The sequence below is a fragment of the Haemorhous mexicanus genome, chromosome 2, assembly GCF_027477595.1.
Source record: "Haemorhous mexicanus isolate bHaeMex1 chromosome 2, bHaeMex1.pri, whole genome shotgun sequence".
In the NCBI taxonomy this organism is placed as follows: domain Eukaryota; kingdom Metazoa; phylum Chordata; class Aves; order Passeriformes; family Fringillidae; genus Haemorhous; species Haemorhous mexicanus.
In genome coordinates this window covers 44,546,268-44,566,199 of record NC_082342.1, presented here as the reverse complement: position 1 = coordinate 44,566,199, position 19,932 = coordinate 44,546,268, and the positions used below count along the sequence as shown (strand labels likewise).

The 19,932-nt window shown below is 35.7% G+C and overlaps 1 protein-coding gene across 1 annotated transcript in view; it reads left to right on the top strand.

Annotated features, from left to right (window-relative positions):
* Window positions 1-19,932, top strand: part of PGR (progesterone receptor) — a 37,580-nt gene that overhangs the window by 7,890 nt on the left and 9,758 nt on the right. The window contains exons 3-6 of the mRNA XM_059838603.1: window positions 5,142-5,258; window positions 12,584-12,886; window positions 14,268-14,412; window positions 17,648-17,778. Of these exons, the coding sequence (XP_059694586.1) occupies window positions 5,142-5,258; window positions 12,584-12,886; window positions 14,268-14,412; window positions 17,648-17,778 (696 nt within the window). The remainder of the gene's footprint in view (window positions 1-5,141; window positions 5,259-12,583; window positions 12,887-14,267; window positions 14,413-17,647; window positions 17,779-19,932) is intronic.

Sequence of the window (19,932 nt, the reverse complement as noted above, 5' to 3'; positions counted from 1 at the left end):
TAAAAGAATATACATGAAAAAATTTATTATGGCAATGTGCTATGATAATTCCACTAAAATGAGAATGATAGGATGACTGAAATGGAAATATAGAGTCTTATCTTGATAGAAGAATATAACAGGGATCAAAAGGAGAACAACTGATACTTTAGTGCTGCATATCTCTGAAATAGTGGGTATGTTTTTAAAGTAGGTTTTGTGTTCAAATCCCATGTTTTGTATTTGTAAGAAACAGATCCCCTATTGACAAATATGCTGACACTTCCGTCATTTTACATGTTTAAATCGCTGATGTAGTTATTTACTTAAAATTTATGAGCAAGGAACAATTGTGACACCATGCCATAAAAATAACTGGAAATATTGATTTGTAGATACTACCATATCTTCCTGAAAGGGTATTAGCTGTGGGAAGTTTTTACTGTTGTCAGTTCCCATATTTAGACTCCAAGACTTTATAAGTTTCAAGGTGTTGCAGTGGTAAACAGTCTAGGCAAATCAACTGAAAATCAGTATGGAACAGCATCTTAATTTTGCAGTTCATTATAGTTTCCATGAATTATAAGTTAGTCTTGTTTCATTTTGTTTTTCTGTGGTTTTCATTTTGTTTTCTTTCTTTTTCTTGTTGGAAATGATGGGACAGACAGGGAAATGTAAAAAGGATTAAAAAACAGGATTGTAACTTTTGTCTCTGTCTAGAAGTGAGTTAAAAAAGGTAGCTACATTTCATTGTTCTGTTTTGTAGAAATCATTAAAATCATTTGGAGGTTGCTCTTTGGAGAAGTGATTTTGGAAGGAAAAACCATAGTATTGCAGTATTCACAGCAAAAGGTAGTGAGATTTTGAGATAAGTATACAAGAGGAGGAAAGAGTCAGTCAGTGATGTTATAAACAATTATTTTTATTGCTTTCACTATGAAATATATCATTATGAAGAAAGAAATTCTTCATAATTTCAGTTAGATTTTAGGATGGAACATATTCACAAATTCCTCTGTTTTCCACTCTTTGTCCCCTTTGGTCTGCTGAGTCCTTAATTCTTTGCTGAGGAGCAGACTTGGCATCAATAGCAGGTCTTTCTTTGTACCAATATAGGCTACAGAGTGGAAGTGGCAGCACCTGCTTAAGAACTGGAAGTGAGGATTTTACTTCAGTGGGCCAAGAGGGAAATAAAATCTTTATCAAAAGATTATGCATGGTAAAGTCTGTGTTGGATGTGGGTTTTGGTTAAGTAGTTGGAGTCAGAAGTCTCACTTCAGGGATTTTTTTCTATTTTTATAGAAAACACACAGAAATAAAATCAAGTATAAATTAAAACCCAAATAGCATAATCTGAAGCGTGTAGCATCTTGGAGACTAATAGCATGGGATGGCATACAGGGACGTGGAGACTGTGCAGTGTAGGTTCCTAGTTCTTCACAACTTAAAAAACCAGGATGAGAGGTAAATTCAACCACATTTGCTGGTTTGCACTTTGAAACAGTGCATATAGTATTTTATTTAGATCTGGGCTAAATTTGGTATAATTTTGCTTCCCATTTTACCAAGGATGAACTAGGCCAGACTGCCTGGCTGTGGAAAATCTGTCTTGTCAAGGCATGGTCAGGGTAAGGATTACCCTGTATTTACTCTGACAAGTCAGGTTTTCCACAAGCTAGGGACTAGCCTGGTCTGTTGTCTTAGCTTCCAGAAGTCAGATTTTTACTCAAAAGCTACATCTGCACCATTATCTTTTGTTTAGGTGCACTGGTGAACTTATTTTCCATTTTTTTAAATTTTAAACCCATGTTTATTGTCAGTTTCCACAATTCCATTGTGGTTTTTGTTTTGGTTTGGTTTGGTTTTCACCTATTGATTTAGTTAGTACTTTTTCAAAAGTTATAAGATGTAAAACATACTTTTAAAAAATTATTGAGCAAAACCTTGATGTGAGCCCTCAGGAAGCAGAGTTGATGTTTGACAGTAAAGCAGAGGGAGACATTTGGCAGTAAAATAATTTGCAAAGAGATGTAATAGGTATCTGCAAGCTTTAGGCAGAAATTTAAAACTAGACTAAGTAAAACACCATGATGTGTTCTGCAAAGGTGATGGTTTAATACAAAAGCATTGGCAGTTAATAGAGATACAGGAAGGCAAAGTCACATTTGGGAGAGAGAAAAAAAAAGGTGAGATAGTACTCTTCTTTGCAGCTAGGAGGAACTGAGAGTTTGCAAGCATTTTGCTTCTGTGCAGGGTGGCAGCAGTTCAGCACAGATGCACTTACCCAAAAACCTGATTGCTGTGTCTGATACCCAGGTGCAGATAAAGCTTTATTTTTCCATATTTTGTACATCTACAAATTCTCTGCAACTCCTGAGTTTACTGGAGTGATTGTAAGTGACTTGCAGCATGTCAGTGAGCTAAGTTAATAGTGCAGTTTATAAAGACACTGTACGTGCTACTTTCACCACTGGATTAAAAACCTAGTATAGCAGTAGTCATTACAGAACTTAAATTGTGTTTGCCTGCTTAGATTAGAACTTGCAGCTTTGCTAACACTAATGGATTTTGATGGAAGTTTAAAAAATTACTGTCCTACAAGAATCAGGAACATTCAAGTGACAGATAAAATCCTCTCTGTGTTTTCTCATCAAGCTGGTCACGGGCCAATACATTGAGAGTGACTCTCAATGTGCACTTTCAAAAATCAGTGCAAAGTAAACATGCATAGGAAACTTAACAATAGGTTAAGTTTTTGAAGGTGTGGCAATTGCCAGAAAGTTCCCAGGTTCATATTTTTGTAAGAAATGCTAATAGCAACCTATTCCTTCAAACTTGTGCACTAGTGACAATAATACTATCTTGGTTTGGTTTTTTTCTGAGTATTTTATTTGTCTGTTTGTTTTGTTTTTTGTTTTCCTGGTTATAATGACAGAAGTCATAGACAAGGTACTGACTATCAAGCTACCAATTGAATGGTGATTTTATCTTGATGGAGGTTTTGGGTACTTCATTAGTACATGCATTTTGTATAACTGCAATGCTCAAATATTGAAGACAATTAGTTCAAATCTAGATGATCCTGAAGACTGAACTGTTGCAAATACATTTTCAAATACATATTCTATCATCCCAGGAAAACCTTCCAAACATCGTTATTTAACTAAATATTTTCCTGTAATTTTGAAATTAGGCAAATATCTGGCACGTGTTCATTTCTTACGCAATCTCTCCTTCAGATGGCTGTTGTCCCTAAAATATTAATGTCAAGCAAGTAATAGTTTCTCAGAACCCTGCTTTGCACAATGGAAGAAGTCATTTCAAATGGGAACATTTGCTCAGATTTATCTATTGAGATGAAATCCACACAGATCACTGCAATTAAAACCAAAATTCTTTACTGATGAAACTGAAAACTACCAAACAATTGAAACTTACATGTTTTCCAAATAAGTTGCAGCTGAATGAAAATGAGTGGAATAGACTTTAGGACAGAAGGTGTCAGGGAGAGGTGGGGTAGAGATGAGTGGAATGGGAAACTCACACAAAGGTGCAAGTCAAGTACAGGATATGACTGTGGTTTCTTAAAAGTCTTGAAAACAAGGAAGATAGCAGTAAGCATCAAGAAGTACCTGAGTTTTTGTCACTATAATCCCCTGAGAGAATTAGGTTAGCAGGGTTTTGACTTTTAAGCAAATTTTATTGTGCCTAAATTCTAGTAAGAGATTTTATTTCTGGCCTGGTATACACTGGGCAGAGACACTGTTTAATCCTGTCTAATCTGAAACTTCAGAACATATTAACATGGAAATGTAGTTTTCATAACTGTGATTCAATTATGATTTGTTTTGTAAATGTGAAAAATGTTGTTCAGCCATAGATTTATAATAAGCAGGACAAGGTTTATATGGAGTCAGACCATCTTGTGAAGAATTAACAAATACCCTAGAAAAGAGGTCCAGAAAAAATCTCTTTTCAGGGGACCAAAGAAAACCCCCAAAACAAGAAAAGCACAAAGAAAACTTTAGCTATGCCTAAGCATTCCTTTGTAAATTAGCTGTGCATTAAAGCACTAGAATGTCATGGAGCTGAGATAATACTCATGGATTTTAATTAAACTAACGGAGTTTTAAAATTGTTGATGCTTATCAAAAGACTGAATGCTTTTTGTAGCTTATAAAGGCAAAGAAATACAAGGAAAAACTGCAAGTAATCCCAAGGAAGAATTGTTCAAAGCTTTTGCTTACTGGTCTGCTGCCAATAGCAAGATGGATTTTTATTCATTTGTCTGCTTTTGGTAATGTTTCCTGTAAGGAGAAGCCCAGAATTGGAATTAATGGGGCAAAGTAAATGAGAATTTCTTCTGATTAAAACATTACTAAGGTCATTTTTGTTGCCAGGCAATGTGTGTGGCAACTTTTTTTGTTTACCTGTAGTTTTCAAAAAAAAAAAAAAAGAAAAGAAATTGTTATGAAAAGGAATTTCAGACAATTGGGTTTTTTTCACTAAAACTAAGAAGTAAGCTATTTATCTTTTTAAATGGTAGCACAGAAGCAAATGCAGAATTAAGCAATAAACTGAGCTAATCTAAACCACAGAGTTACAACCTCCTTTTATTTGTCCTTTTTGATTGTGTTGGCTGCACCTGGTCAGCTGGTACTTCAGCAGGTTTATTACAGAACTGCTTGCCCATCAGAGGTCATTTGCTGTGCTTAAAGGGCTTTTTTTTTTACACTACCCCAATTTCTTTATTCTTTTTGCTGTCAGAAACTCCCCATCAATCCAAGCAAAATGTACTTAAGTTCTTTGAAAACAGGATCTATAATTTCACAGAAAAATAAGTTTTAAAGAAACAATTGGTCTGTCTTTGTGCTTGATTTACTTAAGAAATATTGTTAGTACAATCATTTAAGCAGTTCATGCTGACTGCTAATTATTTTGGAATTTCATAGATGAGGAGTTTTGCCCTTAAACAGACCAAATAAAGCATTATATTCAAATAGTACCACGATTGATCAAAGCTTAGCATAAAATGAAGAAGTTCTTTAATGGTTCAAGTACACTTTTTTGAATCTTCAGTTGTTTTTGCAACGTTTATACACGGAAATAATTTTGTCATGTTAGAAAACATAGTGTTCACACAGTTTTTCTCTTTCCTGCAGGGCAGCACAACTATTTATGTGCTGGAAGAAATGACTGCATAGTCGATAAAATCCGTAGGAAGAACTGCCCAGCATGTCGCTTGAGGAAGTGCTGTCAGGCTGGTATGGTCCTGGGAGGTGAGCTGTTTTTCAAGTGGATTGATAAAAATAGGCAGTCAAGTACACTACCTTCAGTCTGTTGCAGTTAAACAACAGTACTTTGATACTGTAAAAGAAAAACCACATTCAAAAGTTATTTTTGGAAGAATTGCCTAATGCTTTATACTTTCTTGGAATTTTTCTTTAATGTATCTGGAAACCCTGACAAAACACCTTTCTGTAAGAATCACTGTGTATCCTTACATTCATTTTTTTGAAGGGAAAGGAATTATGTCTTGGGTGTGTATTTGTTAATAATTTTGGATCAGGTAGTTTGATATAGGTAAAAAATATGTAGGTTGAAATTGACACTAGAATCAGGAGTCAGTATTGTGCTCTTCTAATTTGTGTTATACTGTTCATCATTGCTTTGAGTACATGTCAACAAAATTGTATCCTTCTGTTCCACCAGAGAGAGCCCGGCAGTGGTTGCACCAATACTGCAGGCTTTGCATTTTAGGTGCTGGGAAATCCCATCTTTGTATTAGTTCTTTCTGTAACAGATTTGGGGGGTTTTTATGTATCATTAAATGAAATTGAGCACTGTGCCTTTGAAAACCTAGAGGGAGAAAATGGTGTATGATTAAGTAGTCACATGACAAGTTTTGATGTGCTAACAGGCAGGAATGATGCTTATTTTTGCTGGTTTTTATTTTTTTTTTCCTATTTTGTATCAGCACAAAGCTTGGAAATACATGGCTAAGACTAAAAGAAAATGGACATATTAAAGTGATAGAAAGAATATGTTTCTAAGGGGAGCTAAAGAAAAAGGGGGGGGAAGGACAAAAACCTGCTTCATTTCCAATGTAATCTATTTTAGCCCATCCAAGCCCTCTGTCTGTCTCTCTCCCCTGCTCAACCCTACATTCCTTCCCCCACATCTAAGTATTGTTTTTTATTCCTGAAGGAAGGGCTGGCACTATATACTGTACATCATTTCATTATCTTGCTGATCAGCATTCATTGATAATGCAAAATGTGCATGTAGTTTTCAGACTGATAGTTTGCACAGCTCTGTGTTTCCAGCTCCTGTAAGCTGAATGCAAGCTCCATGGAGCTGGGGTATTCTGCACACATGGCCTTTGTGTCATTCTTACGCAGTCAGTCAGTGCCACCTCTCAGTTAAAAAAAAATAAATGGAGCTGACAAGCACATTGGTGCCACTGGGCTGAGGGGAGAGGGATAAAAGGAGAACATGTCCCTTGGATCCTTCTCAGATTGAAGTGGTGTTTTAAAACTGGAGTAGCAGTGCAGTAGAGAAATGGTATTACTACAAAGGCCGAACCTAAAGCCTCGTTTGAACCATTTGGAGAAGGAGAAAGCCAAGAGCAGAGGTCCTGAGTAGGCTGTGGAAAATACAAAGTAAGAATGAAGACTCAGAGAGAGGAGTTGGCAGATGTACTGCCTGCTTTTAAAATTTGGGAGAACATGCAAGGTTTGATCAATTTGACCTCTACAATATATACCTGCCTAAGGCAGGTGGCTTAGAATAGATGATCTTTACATCCCTTTCAGTCCAAACTATTTTATGATTCTAATGGGTGTAAATTAATACAGATAAAAATTCATTCCTGACTGTGAATTTTGCACAGCTAGGAGTTTGATGATGATCTAACCTAAATTTTCATTTGTGATACCCTGGATAGCACCAATAAGTAAACTCTGTGTGTTTCAACATCACAGATAGCAGTTTCAACAAGCAGAAGAGTGTGAGATGACTCACTATCATTGTCTAGTCCTTTTGCTTCAGCATTGTTCTGCATAGTAATGCTACATAGGAAAAGTCACCAGCAGGCTTGACTTAATTTTACACTTTGTGTGCATTTATGGATGCTACTTTTCCTAGTGTTTTTTAATATATAAAATTTTCTGTGGGTGTAGGTACTAGAAACAGAAAAAGATGGACACTTTTGCCAGCAATATTGATCAGATGGTTTGTCCTCATTACTGTATCCTCATAGTAGGATGTTATGTCCTCCTACAAAACCTGAGGATTAAAGTGCTGTGACTTATTTTACTGCTATCAGGTATGAAGAGAGTAAAGTCTTAATCTTTCTCATCACCTTTTTGGATCACCTTTTTTTCTCAGCTATTAAAAAGCAAGCGTAAATATTTTCTTTAACTAGATTTTTGTACCTAGCCAGTTTCTTTTGTTGCTTAGTCTTCTCCTAAGTATACCTAATCAAAGTTGCCTCCCATTTTTTTGAGAAGCCTGTGCAGTCTAGTTTCTCTGGTTCTTAGAGAACAGACATTGCATTTCATCAGATCTCTGCCCTGATATCCCCACATATACCATCTTCTGGAAAGGAGTAATCTGGCAGCAAATAGAAAGCAGAAGAGAATAGTTGGGCAATGGAAAAAAGGAAATACTGAGTGGAGCTGTGACTGTGGAACCTTTTTTTTTTTAAACAGCTGCCTCAGGTTAAGTGCCTCAGGTGCTCTTAGTGATGTCAACAGTTCTGGGGGGATTAGGAAGCTAATTGTTTTATGCAGGCTGAAATGGAGTGCTTGGTACTGAAAGAAGAAAAGACAAATGTAGACCAAAAATGAGGAAAACTGGAGTGAAATTATACTATTTTTAAATGAGGATTTAAAATTCAAACTGCAAACAAAATCTCAAGATAGACTGTTAACCATAATACTCTTTCTATGGTTATATTGTTGCTTTGCTTCCTTTTGCTCATCTGCCATTTCCTATAATTCCTTTGTTGTATCACATGAGCAAAATTTCCTACCCATGACTTGATGTGCTGATCAACACAATATGATTCATATATGGAGTGTTACAGGGCTGAGATAATTTTCCAAAAGACCTCAGTGATCAAAGGGCTGGGAAGCCTGCCATACGAGGAAAGGGTAAACATGAGCCAGCAGTGTGCCCAGGTGGCCAAGAAGGCACCCTGGCCTGTATCAAGAATAGTGTTACAACCAGGATTAGGGCAGTGATTGATTGTCCCTCTGTACTCGGCACTGCTGAGGCCACGCCTCAAGTGCTGTGTCCCACTCTGGGTCCTCACTACAAGAAACACATTGAGGTGCCTGGAGTGTGTCCAGAGAAGGGCAATGGAGCTGTGGAAGGGTCTGGAGCATAAATCTTATGATGAGCAGCTGAGGGAGCTGGGGGTTGTTTAGCTGGGAGAAAAGGAGGTTCAGAAGGGACCTTCTTACTCTTTACAACTCCCTGAAAGGAGGTTGTAGCAAGATGGGGGTCAGCATCTTCTCCCAGGAATCATGTGACAGTGTGAGAGGACATAGCCTCAAGCTGTGCCAAGGGAGATTCAGCTTGGACATCAGGAGCAAAGTTTTCACAGATAGAGTTGTTAAACTTTGGAATGGGCTGCCCAGGGAGGTGGTGGTGTCACCATCCCTGGACATGTTTGAAGAAAGGCTGGGCATGGCACTTAGTGCTCTAGTTGACAAGGTGGTGATGCATCAAAGTTTGGACTTGATGGTCTTGGAGGTCTTTTCCAAGCTAAAAGATTCTGTGATTCTCTGATCCTGTGAACTGGGTTTGTTCAGCCTTGAGAAGAGAAGGCCTAGGGGACACCTTATCACTGGTTTCCACTATTTCAGGGTGACTGCAAAGAATATGGAAACTCCCTTTTTACAAGCAGTCACTTGGAAAAGGCCAAGGGATAATGAGTATGAGTTACTCCTAGGGAGATTCTCATTAGATACAGGAGGAAAATATTGCACAATGAGAAAAATCAGCCATTGGCATTATCACCCAGATAAGTGGTGGACTTATCACTGTGAAACACTTTTAAGATTCATCTGGACTAGGTGCTGGGTCATCTTGTCTAACTGTGCTTTTGCCAAGGAAGGTTGGACTGGATAGTCCTTGAGGATCTTCCCATCCTGGAGTTCTGTGATTCTGTGATAAAAGCCCATACTCAAATTTCAAGTTTTTGGAAGTACATGCTTAGAGACATCCTTGAGTATTTTAAATGAACTAGAATTGGCAATACTTTAAATCTCTTCTTGTGTTACCACCTGTATAGGTCAAGATTTTTTTGTGCATTTTGTGATTTCTGCCATTTAGAACTTAGGTTGAGATATTTTTGTTCTTTTACCTCTGATACCTATTTTCTTAATGCTGGCCTTGAGTTAAATGCAGACTTTCTATATTACTTAATTAACATCAGAAACACTGAAATCTTACGGGATATTAATGATAAGCTTCCAAAAATTACAGTATTAATTAAATTAAACTTACTTCTTAGGGAAGTACACCTGTCTTCCATTGAATGTTAACTGAGTGGCAACCATATAGATAAAAGTGTAATATTTTAATAAATGGACAACAGTTCAATGTTTCAACCCTAAATTCAATGCAATTTCAAACCCATGAAATATTTTGAAAGAAATTTCAAGTCAGTTGTAAGTTAATTATAGAATAGCAACCAATAGCTTCAGTAATTTATTTCCCTGTATGGACTGTTTCATCTTTCTTAATCTATAGAAGGAGAGTATCAATAAAAACATGCATTTCATAGTACCATATTTGTCATTTTCTGTGAAAGTGTTAATTGTCTTTGGGCTTTATAACTTCATAACTTGAGACATTAATCTATCCCCTTTCTAATCTTAAACCTAATAGGATAGGTAGCTGGATCAGGTCCTAGAATAGACAAGTACTCAACTCTTTTATTTATTATGAGTGTATCTGTAATTTTTTCAGGCTGATTATCACAGATTCCTTGTTCAGCTGTATTGCTAAATTACTGTGTCCTGTTTCAATCAGCTTTCAGTCCACAGTGCTGTGATTACATGCAGAAAAAAGTGAATTAATTTTCCAGGTAATATTTTCTGAGGTAGGATCAAAGGGTTTATTAAAACCAAGATGTGTTCCTTCTGCTTTGCTGCTTTCTCTGTGTTGTATACACCCTCCTAAGGTGTACATGGCTTTTTTTTCTACACAAAACGAAAGAGCATAGTGACCTTAAAGTAAGGGCCATTGTGTTCTGTCAAGAATAATACATCATGATGCTTTTCACCTCGTTACAGGGTAAGGAGAAAGGTAGTGAGATATTAAACTTCTGCTAGAAACCCAGCCCTTTTAATATAAATTGTCTACCATCAGTAATGTCTAATTGTCTGTATGATTCTCTATACGTAGTTAAAAAAATATTAAAATACAGAATTAGGTAGTAAGGAGAAAATCATAACATATTTGATAGTAGGATTAAACTGATTTTTTTCAATGTTTTCTAGGTACGTGTAGAACACAAACAATATAAACAGGCTATTCGTAGTAATCAAGGGTAGGGGAACTGGGTGTATGAAAAAACTGCTTGAGTTAGCTGTCTTAAAGTGAGGTAATGAAAATGTTACCAAAAAAGTGTGTGCTGTCAAAATATGCACAGACGTGTAGTATTAAGAAGTATATATTATAGTATTAAGAAAAGTAGTTGTCAGAGTGGATTTGTATTATTTACCCATTTTGGGACTAAGAGGAGACATTTATCTATCTTACAGCAAAGTTTACCTGCTTTGTAACTAGCAAATGAAAAACTAAGCTCTTGTCAAATCTCCATTGTTTTCCATATGTCCTTTAGAGTTTTTATTAATTTGATGTGGTCTCCTTGTTGTAGATGGGAAAGTTTGCTGCAAGTTATTAATAGTCACCTCTCTTGTAGATAGGTAACAAGTGGAGTTGTTTTACTGATGGCTGTTAAGCAACATAATTAGCAATAAACACACGAGCAGTTCTGCAAACCAGTGTGACATTAATTCTGATACATTTAGTCACTTGGAAACATGGGTACTTATTAACTACTAACATTTCCATGTGATAACTATTCTGTTTGGTTTCTTTCTTTACTTGTTCTCTGAACTGTAAAAGTATCTGAGGCCATTATTTCTGAAAATACCTGAAATCATTATTTATGAACTATCAAATGCATTGTTACTTCTGTTTTCCTTCATGCCTACACAATACTTAGTGGGAAATTCCCAGCATGTCTATGACTATGTATATGTTTTATGATAAAAATTGGCTCTAGGTATTTCAGCATAATAAATTGTCTATTCTTTTGTGGGTTTTTGTTTTGCTTTTTCCCCCTTGGTTCAGTTGTAACATAAGATGCAACTTTGTGTTTGGTTCTTTACTAAAAAATCTCTAGAAATGTTTTGATTCTTACCACAAGTGGTAAAACGAGCGTATGATTGTTGGGGCATTTGATACTAAACTAATTAAACCTGCAGTTAAGTTAGTGGGAATCTGACCCCTGAGTGTCATTGCACGATGAGTGTTACTGGTTTTGCCATCACCCCATGTCTATTTCTGTCTCTCTGTCATGTAAATCAGACCATAAGTATCAGTATTTTTATTGCATTTTTTTGACCTTTTTTTCCCTGAGACAAACTTGTTTGGCAGAACTAAAGATCTAGCAGGGTTTTCATCACCTTTGGGCATCTATTTAAAGCAGATGTGTTCCATGTAGTCACCTCTGCATGGATTTGCCTTTTTATTGAAACTGGTAATATGTCACTGAGGGTTATTGTCTTTGAACCTCTGGAGGTTTGGTTTTCTGTGTCTGTAGGGTGCACTGCCAGACTGTTTCCATGAAAGAAATTTGAAGAATTGTACCTAAACATGTGTTTTTACATGGCCATACGACACGTATGTGTGCTTATTTTGGGAAGGCAATTCAGCTAGTAATTTGTTTCAGTTAGTGTTGTTCATACCTCTGCAGTATGGAAGTAACAAATGAAAATACTGAGACAGGGAAATTAGGAATGCTTTAGGAAGTGAAATATCTTCTAAGAGTTCACAGTATTTGTCGGTCTTTCACTCATCCCCCTGGGCACCAAAATAAGATTCAGCCGTGAGACTGAAATGCTCTTAGGGAACTGGAAAAGAGGAGTTTCTGTGTGTAGTAATTAATTACTAATATTTTTGGTTTTGAATATTAGGGAGTAAAAGAAGCAGTATATTTAATTGACATTAAATAGAAACTGAATTGTAAAGCCAGCTGGCTCAGCTGTTGGCATATGACAGAGCAGTGGGAATTGAACCAGAAAACACTTTATGAGGTTACTGTAACCTAGAATTCATGGCAATAATTTTAATGGGTGGATGCTGTTCATCCCTTAGTGAAGGGAGCAGGATACAGAGGGAGAAACTCTAAAGAATTTTCCATTATCATTTTTCAATTACATAAATAGTCAAAAAATAGAAAATTTATTCTGAAGACAGTTCTGGTGTCCTTGTATAGATTAAAAGTGTAATCCAACACTAGTGGAAAATACTAATGTTCTTGGTTAACTCTTTCTAACAGATCAACAATTTTTTTTTTCAGGTCGAAAATTGAAAAAGTTTAACAAAATTAAGGTTGTGAGAACGTTAGATGTTGCACTCCAGCAGCCAGCAACCCTTCAAGATGAAAGCCAGTCTCTAACCCAAAGGCTGTCCTTTTCTCCAAACCAAGAAATACAGTTTGTTCCCCCAATGATAAGTGTTTTACGAGGCATTGAGCCAGAAGTTGTCTATGCTGGTTATGACAATACAAAACCTGAAACACCAAGTTCCTTGCTGACCAGTCTGAATCATCTTTGTGAGAGGCAACTTCTTTGTGTAGTCAAGTGGTCTAAATTACTACCAGGTAATAAAATTTCTTATATGTAGTGAATTGTATTTAAGCAAATATTTCATGAAAGGAGCAGTCTAAAGACAATAGTATTGACTGCCTGTTAATTCTTTACAAATTCCAGAATTATTACACTTTCACTTATCAGATAATTTAACTAATCAAATATCTTTTAATAGGGAACCACATTTGAAAGAATACATCTAAATGTTTATATTCACTCCAAGAAAGCAGAGAAGCTCAGACAGGTCCTGTATGTTATTGTTGTTACAGCCTTTCTACCCCAGCTCCTCTTACTCTATTATTTGTTCATTTGATATAAAAAGGTTGTATGTCTGCTTATTCTTTATTCTTCTTATTACTAAAATTAATTTTTGAAAGCACCAAAGTAAAATTTTTATAAATAATACCAATTAGAACTAAGCAGCTCACAAACAGACTAGTAATGAAAAGTAATTGAATTTATGAAGATCCACAACTGGATCAAAAAAAAAAGGTCACTTTTATGTATGTATGTGTGCTGTATGGTGATAGGATCATCATGGTCACCCTGTGATATATAGAAATCAATATATTGAGCAGAAAGCCTGAAAAATGCAGTTTGATGTGAGCTCAGTCTGACACTTTGCTGCTGCAGGAAGCAGTAGTCTCAATCACTGCTCATTGCAGTTGGCACTTAACAGACCTCTTGAGTGAATTGATTCATCTCACTAAATGAGAAGAAAAGAAACCTTTTTTTAGCCCTCTATGTTTTCTGATGTCTTCACAAACTGAACCAGTTCACCGAGGAGGAGCATGAGTGCCAAAGCTTGCTTGAAGGAGGTAACAGGACCATGCAACAAGTAACAGGAGTGCTGCTTTCAGTGGCAGGAAGCTTTTGGTTTCACTCAGATAATATGTGGCAATCTTTAAATTTATCAAACAGCAAAAATGATCAAACACAAGTGCACAACTGAATATGGCTCTCTTCAGTTGAATGCAAGAAAGATACTCATATTGGATGTTTTTGTGTGACAGCTGCATCTTAGGGTAAGAGCCCTGATGTTCAAGCTATTGACATTCAATGAGAGTTGGTTACAGTGATCATGTTACAAACTGTCGTGTTTTTACCAAAGGAAAAAGAGATGCATTCCTATCCTCTGAAACAGTCATTTTTGGTAAAATAAATTTTGGTGTGAACATTTCAAAATACTGGATGAGAAGAAAAAGACAGGAGGTTACCTATCAAAGTAAGACAGGCAGTTATTACCCAAGCATTGGAGAGCTACATCCCCAAAACCACTTGTCTTTCTAGGTGTTCTCAGTTTAACAGCTCAGATTTGTAATCTCAGAACACCTACTTAGCTGCTGTCTAAATGAGAAAGATGAAATATTTTATCTTTAATTTCGTTTCCAGGTTTTCGGAATTTGCATATCGATGATCAGATAACCCTCATCCAGTATTCCTGGATGAGTCTAATGGTTTTTGCCATGGGGTGGAGATCATACAAACACGTCAGTGGTCAGATGTTGTATTTTGCACCAGATCTGATTCTAAATGAGTAAGTAGAGTGCTCCAATGAATAACGTGTTGAACTTTTATGTGCCAATGGCAATGTGACTCCATTGAGGCCAAGATTTCATTCATTACTTGTTTTGTTTCAAAATTAACGACCAAGTCCTCTGACCATATCAAAGTTCAGTATCTTTGGGAAGGGTTTCGTGGGAACCTCAACTATTCTGTGTACATGGTCAAGAAAAAGCAGTTCAAATAGAATTTTAATTATCTAAGAAAAAAAAAAATCATGCTGTCAGAAGATTTACTTCAATTCATCTGAATAAGTCATGAGTTCATGTTTACTAAATGGAACTGACTGTAGGTTTTTTTGGTTGTTTTTGTTTGTGTGGTTTTTGCAAATAGTTTGCTTAAAATCTAAATGCTCAGTAAAAAACTATCTATCAAGTAAGAATTTTAATATCAAAGAAAAATTGTATGAGACTGCTCTTTTCTGCTGGGGGACGGCAGGGACTTTTTGGCTTGGATTTTCCTTCACTGTGCTGTTTATTTTAGATAATCGTCATTTCAGTCTTTGTCAGTTTTCCAGCTCTGCAAATTAGTAATGTCAGACTTGTAATTTTATATTCTTTTGTTATAGTACATGGGAGGTTGCCAGGAACAGTATAACATAATTTAATCCCTATATTTATTTTTCCTTAATAAATTTTTCTCAGTTTTTATTCTTTTTCTAAAAATACTAAAAGAACTGATATGAAGCAAGCTGAAAGAAAAACAGGTGTTTTGTAAGACATATTGTTTAAGGGATAAGGGGTGGATTTGCAGAAGATCTAGACACCTGATTTTAAAATCTATAGATGTATAAGATCCTCCCAGTGAAGTTCCTTGTAGAAGATATTCAGTAGAGCTGACCCTATAGCTCCTGACCTTTAGTCTTCCAAAGGACTGTAAATCACTGTGAGGTTGTTGAGTAATGAATTCTTTCCTCTCCCATTTTTATTAATTGTGCTGTACAAATTGAAATACTTAGAAGTGATGAGATTGATGAGATTGAATGGGTTTCTGGCTCTATTGTTGTCCCAGCATAGTCTCAAACATCTTATGGTTACATTCAGGAGAAACAGAGTGAGATGGCTTTAAGCAGTCATGTCATGTATTGGAGTATCACCCTGCTTGTGGACCACTGCTGACGCCTTATGAAGAAAACTTTAAGTACTTTCTTTGGGAATGGTGTTAAGATTTATGAATCCTGATTGTAATCCACCAGAGACAGCTTCTTATTATCAACTCAAGATCATCTACGCTGGGTGCTGACAGCATATTCCTCTCTTGGCTGTAGAACATCTCATCAGGGTCATACTAGAGATGTTATAAACAAAGAGATATAAAAAGTAACTGGTGCACTGAATCATAGCTGCAACTATTTATTGGAAATAAGTTAGCTTTTAGATCAGTAAAATGCAAACAACTTTGCTATCTATGATGATGTCTAAGTCTGTACTTTCATGTTCACTTTAAGCAAGGGTGACTGCTGAACACTGCGAAAGAAGTTAACTGTCCTGGTCATGCATCCCCATGACTTTAGCTGAGCTGGACCAAACACTCTCTGGCTGCACTGTCAAACTTATAAGGAATTTATATGCCTGAGATGTGCCCCAGAAAAGCGATTCATTAGCAGGTAGAGATGATCCCTGCCATAACTCACCATGTAGGAGTGCAGGCACTAGTGCCAGAATCACAGGAGTGTGTGCCTAGAGGCAGAAAGAGATAATGGAAAGTCATTCTGCAGGGGCAATGCACACCATAGTTGTTTCATGATTACCATGAAACCACAATCCTAAGCTTGTGTCACAGCCAATCTGTCATTTAGTGAACTGAGTTGTAATGCTTCTTGGGAGTGATGTGTTTGGTAGCATCAATTTCAGACCAAGAAAGCCAGTAGTGCTAGTTTGACAAAGACTTCTTTGTATTAAAACCCTACAAGGACTCACTGTTACTCGTATTTTGCAGTGTCTGAAAATTTGAGTAAGAACAGCATTTAAGCTGCTAAACCCTGAAAGCTGCTATTGCTCTTCATAGATTATAATTAGGAAGACATGCTACCAAAAAGTAATAGAAAAGGAGATTTAAAGTAGATCCAGAAACAAGTGTATTCAGGTCTAAAAGATTAAATTTCTATGTTAATGTCAATTAAGAGCTGGTACAAGATATCACATGTTGAACAACATTGAAATAATTTTCATTCAAGCTGACAGTAACACTTTGACAAGAAAAAACTCAGTGCATTGAAAAAGTCTTTTTTAAATGGAAAATATTTTCTGTTTTGTTTGCTGAGGTCACTGCCTGCAGTCAGGTTGGAATGCTGATCTGAACCCCTGGCAGGCAGGGGAGCAAAATTTAATCTTCCTGTTATTGTACCTAATTCATCTGGATTGGGATGCAACCTTTTAAAATCAGTCCAAGGTACTGGATCATCAGGTTAACGTGCAATGAATTCAGTCTAGATTAGAAACTTTGTAATGCTACCACTGCAGTCATTTCAGTTGAAAATTATTCTCCTACTAAGTATATGCAATAAAATATATTCAATATACCAAAATTACAAAGAGGAGAGTGGCATCAAAGTGCTGTAAAAACCCCACAGTTTTATGTATTTCCCGTGTGATTTGTTCTGATAATTGTGTGGGAGTTTAGGAAAGGTTGTGTAATTTGTCCATTTACTTAGCATGTAACATTTTTTACTGTTTCTTTAATGGCACAACATGCTACAAAGTAATATAATTGCTGCTAGAAGCACCAGGCTAAACTTGTTACAAAGTATCTTGATACAGACATTTTTTGGAAAACCTAAGAACACATTTTCTGTAGACTTTCAGATTTGTCTTCAGTTTTATGCTTTGAAATCTTTACGGAGATACAAGAGTCTATGGACTTCAAAAAGAAGATAGTACTTCAGATAATTCATTAGGGTATTTTTAATTAATAAACTCCCCTTATTTTTGGTGGTTACCATTCAGCTTTGCTAGTTTTTTTGGGGTTTTTTTCTGGACAGCAATAACAGATTTAACATCCAAAATAGTAGCACATTCATTACAATATGAAACTAGCATAGGAACAAAAAAAATCAGGAAATTGTTTGTGTGTATAAGCTTATCTTTAATTTTTGTAATGTGATAAACAGCTAATAAGACCTTTCTTTCAAGCAGTTAGTCCTGGAATCATTCTTCGTCTTTGTTTTCATATTTTTTAATTTATTTTTTTTCAACTTTTCTGGGTGTAAGACAGAGGATGAAAGAATCATCGTTCTATTCCCTGTGTCTATCCATGTGGCAACTCCCACAGGAATTTGTCAGACTTCAAGTTAGCCAAGAAGAGTTCCTGTGTATGAAAGCACTGTTACTTCTCAATACAAGTAGGTTCTTTTATTTCTTTGCAACACATAACTACTGAAAGGGTTTTGAACCATGTTGTTTAACTTGACAATCACTAAGCTCTCTGGCTTAACAAATGAAAATGTCCTAGGTGAAATGTTACTATTCTAAGACTAAAAAGTATTTTTTGTAATGTTTATAAAGAACAAAGAATTTGTGATTCATTGTTGGTTTTATTGTGTATAAAGATAGTGGGAAAATGTTGGATATCTTTTGACATAGGGCTATACTGTGTTATACATTTTCAAAACAACTGTGCAGTATTTCTGCCTGGAAACATCAGTTCAAGTGATTCTAAACAGATTTAAAAAAACCCAACCAAGCCAAAACAATCTCCAAAGTATTAGAATATATTTTAAATTATTTAATAAATTATCAGGACTGAGGGCTTTATCTTGACCAAGATCTTAAAGCATGTTTGCTCAAAAGAATTAGGGAAGTGGCCATGACAAACAATACAAGCATTTATTCAACTTTTTATAGTTATAAATAGGTGAAGTTTAGCACAGATATAAACAAATGGAAATGTTTTTCTTTGGTTTGTTTCTCTGGAAACAAAATCTGTGGTCACTTAATTATATGCATCTTTTAAAGAATTCAGCATACAACTGCATTCCCCTTTACATAGGAAATGTGGCTGCTGGTGAACTTCTCTTCCAAAATCTTCTCTGAAATACTAAAATTTACATCTGCTGAAGCTATAATTATTAGTTATGAATCCCCAAAGAGAAAGTTTTAAAGTAGTACAGGTGCTGTTAGAAATGAGAATAAGCACTTTTGAAAAATGTAGTTGAAAGAATGTAAAAGTTTGGTTCTCAATGCACAACGGGGTCAGAGGAGAGATGTGCAAATCCTGCATGACCTGCTTCTTGGTTTTACAAGGTTTAAGTAATTTATAAGAAATTAAAATTTAGTCCCTCTCAATCTGTACATGGCTGGTATTTGCATATACCTGTTCTTAAAAAAAAACCCAAACTCGTCTCAGGAGAGAGTAAGTTTAAAAATATTAAATTTAGCTGATATGAACATGGGAATTACTAAAATAATGGCAAAATGCCATACACTCTGCTAAAGCAGTAAAGGTAATGTGGATAAAAATCCTTATATAACTCCAGTTGCTTTGTTAGAATATGAATGTATTCCTATTTTAAATGCTTTCCACGTTGTTTTCATCTCAAATAAACTCTCTTGTCTGTCTTCTGAAATTTCAGTTAAATTTAGGTAAATTTGTGACATTTCAGCTATGTCTGTTCCAGAAAGTTCATATCAAATTCAAAAAAGCATTACAGTGGTTAGTCCAATCCCTCTCATTTCTGAGTGCCTCAGTTTAACAGAATTCATCCAGTTACCTTTCTTTATCAACTGCATTGCATTCAGAAGCTATTTCTTTAAGATGATATGTTTATGTATATGCAAGAAATCATTAAAAAAAAAAAAAGAAAGTATTTCTACCTGTTCTGGTGAGTTTTGCTTTTTGTTCTCTCCTGCATTTATTGTCTTATAGGAAAAAACAATTTGTCAGATCATTGGGAAAAGGAACACACCTAACAGTTGTTGCTGAGACATTTAGTAAACATTTGGTACTGTATAAATATAATTCCACAAAAGTATTTTCAAAAAGCTATATAACCTCGTTGTTAGTCTAAGGTGTTTTAAGACTGCTTTTATTTTAGTCATAATGTTCATCTTAATCTACTTCAGTTGTGAAAGTACAGCCATTTCAGTCTTTTGTGTACTAACAGTAAATCAAGTCTAATCTTTTAGTCTCTCATCGTGTTTTCTGTTCAATTTATTATTTAGATGAAGTGTTTTTGAAATTTTTAGATAACTCCAAAGAAACAAGAATTTGAAATAAACTGAGTGTCAGTCTCTATACATTTCTAATTTTGAATGGACCCCAAGCCTAAATTTTAACATTTTATTTGATTTTACAGTTTTTTCTTTGAGTTGGCTGAGGCTGAAATGTAGTGCTTTCCAGACTTCTGATTTAAAGGAATTTCTAAATCTTGTTACATAAGATTTTGGCTCAGTTTGTGCCACTGAATAAAAGCATCCTCATTCTTGACATATGTTCAGGGGAAGGGAGCAGCTCAAATGGATAGCTACAGGGAACTTTTTTTCGTTAGGCAGGAATG